This window comes from Sinocyclocheilus anshuiensis, unplaced genomic scaffold, assembly GCF_001515605.1.
Source record: "Sinocyclocheilus anshuiensis isolate Anshui unplaced genomic scaffold, SAMN03320099.WGS_v1.1 scaffold254, whole genome shotgun sequence".
Taxonomy (NCBI): Eukaryota; Metazoa; Chordata; class Actinopteri; order Cypriniformes; family Cyprinidae; genus Sinocyclocheilus; species Sinocyclocheilus anshuiensis.
This window is the reverse complement of record NW_015546022.1, coordinates 210,789-213,273: the sequence shown is the minus strand read 5'-3', so window position 1 is coordinate 213,273 and position 2,485 is coordinate 210,789. Positions and strand designations below refer to the sequence as shown.

Below are 2,485 nucleotides of genomic sequence, written 5' to 3'. Positions count from 1 at the left end.
CATCGCGTGCGTGCTCTTCGCCCAAACAAATAACGCATAGATCGTGTGTGTCATTAGATGTTAAACAACAACAACACGGATGCACATATCCTCTAAACACTTTGCTAGTGCTCGCCATAATGATATGAAAAGAGATCGCTCTTACCACAGAAATGCACGCTTCAAACAAAACAGTCAATGAAGATGAAGAAGAGGATGATGTGTGCTCCCGGTGCCTATTTATACTATAGTCGCACCGGTAGTGATGTCATGGCTGTCGCCGGCCAACATGTTGTTGGTGTTTTTTCAATGTATGCTTCAGACACGGGTCACGACGAGGCGTTCCCCATAGCGACCCCTAGAGGACGCAGTTTGAAGTTCCCATGAAAGGGAAACAATTTACTACATTAACAGAAAATTTTATTTTCTTTAAGCTAATAGTAAAACCGCTTCACCACAGGTCCCTAAAACCCAACTACATGTCTTTTTAAAAATGATAACATAATCACAATCTCCTGTATCAAAGGCTGCACTTAAATCAATCAAGATTAAAATGCAGCAGGAAGCAGAGTCAACAGTGTCAAAAGCTTGTGTTGATCCTTTTTGGATAAAAGCATCTGCTAAATAAACAAATAGTATGTGGACTTTGACATTCTAGGTATCATCAATAATCCAGTGAGCCACATTATTTCTGTCTTTTTATGCAGGACATCCTTGTAGAAATAAAAATACAGCCTTCTAGATGCATATTTTATTCTAATGTCTTTCATGTTTTTCCCCATAAGCTGAAATGTAAAGCGACCTTGAGCTATGGAAAGGTGCTGTAAATAATCTTTTTTTATAAAACTACTACTTCTTATGCTTAGAGGTTTTTGGTCAAAGTAATAATATCTCTGGTTTATGGATTTAACAGAAAGAAATTAATAGTCATTCAAATTGTGAAATTTCATATGGTCTGGAGGAAATAATACTCAAACTAATAATTATCTCCTGAGGTTGGTGGTTATCATTTTATGAAACTTCAGCATGAGAGAAAAAAAAAAGTTTAGGTTTCAGGCCCTATTTTGTAAGTGCCCAGTAAGAGTGGACCTACTGTATTGTAAAGCATTTTCTACATGTCTAACAGCAGTCAGTGAAGGACGATGGCATCTGTTAAACAACTGCTTTATGACACACTGGATGACCTGGAAGAAGAACATTTGAAGAGATTTAAGAGCTTCTTAAGAGAAGATGGACCTATTCCTGCTTCTGTATTGGAGAAGGCTAATGCAACAGACACATTGGATCAGATGCTTGATCGTTTTGGACCAGAAGGAGCTGTGAAGATCACACTGGATATCCTGAAAAAGATTAACCAGAACAATCTTGCTGAACAGTTAGAGAACAAACACAAGGAAGGTAATAAAGAAAATATTGTAATGTCAAACCTGTAATGTAAAATAAAAAAATGTGATAAATCTATTTTTCTCTTTTCCAGTCAAGATCATCAGCTGTGCTCAGACTGGATCTGATCTGAATACTGAAACAGGTGCAAAAGTTAATGCTGCAACAGTAAAATCATATGTTGGTTTCATTCTAGATCATGCACAAAGTTTACTTTATAAATCACATTAGCATTAGATTCATAAAGTTTTTTTTAAGTCTATATACTGCTGAGGTTTGGTAATAATGTTGGACAGGTCAGGGTTTGGGATATATTAATGAGATCAGGACTGAGGTTAAGTGTGAGGGGTCCTGTACTGCACCAGCAGACCAATTCAGAGAGCACCACTGACTTTTCAACATCCCTACGGTCCATTTAACCCCTGAAGATGGAAATGACTGCCATTACACCTCATATAGAGTGGTATTGTAATGAATCATCCACTGAAGGCGAGCGTAGTGAGAACCCAAGTGCAGTTTTATTTACAGGTGATATCCAAACATCCAAACAATAATCCAAACAAGAAACACAGACTTGACATGACTTAGCATGAACAGACTTGACATGAACAGACTCGACGTAGCATGAACAGACTAGACTCACCGACAGCAGGTTACAACATTAATACACGACAAAAGACAATGGCAACATGAGGGCTACTTATAGCAGACAATGAGGGTCACATGACAAGAACAAACCAATGGGAAACAAGACACATGACCTAGACAACCAATCAGAACATGACACAATGAACAGAGGAACCAATGGCATGAATACATGAGGGCAAGGGAAGCATGACACAAACAGGGACCATGAAACAATTACAAAATAAAAGACATGGAAAACATGAACATGAAACAACCCCCAAAACACCACATTACATATCCCCCCCTCTAAGGGCGGCTCCAGACGCCCAAACAAATCCCAAAAAGTCCAGGAGGGTGGTGGAGTGGAGGCGGAACTGGGGGAGGGACGTAGGGCCAGGCCCATGAAGCGGAACAGGCAGAGTGGGGGGCCATGGCGGTGCAGGCAGAGCGGGGGGCCATGGCGGAGCAGTCAGAGCTGGGGGCCATGGCGGAGCAG

At 40.4% G+C, this 2,485-nt stretch overlaps 1 protein-coding gene across 1 annotated transcript in view; it reads left to right on the top strand.

The window, feature by feature from the left end:
- LOC107698610 (NACHT, LRR and PYD domains-containing protein 3-like) overlaps positions 1-2,485 on the top strand; it is a 45,398-nt gene that overhangs the window by 37,973 nt on the left and 4,940 nt on the right. The window contains exons 2-3 of the mRNA XM_016499663.1: positions 1,106-1,377; positions 1,457-1,507. Coding sequence (XP_016355149.1) covers positions 1,122-1,377; positions 1,457-1,507 — 307 coding nt within the window. The 5' untranslated portion in view covers positions 1,106-1,121. The remainder of the gene's footprint in view (positions 1-1,105; positions 1,378-1,456; positions 1,508-2,485) is intronic.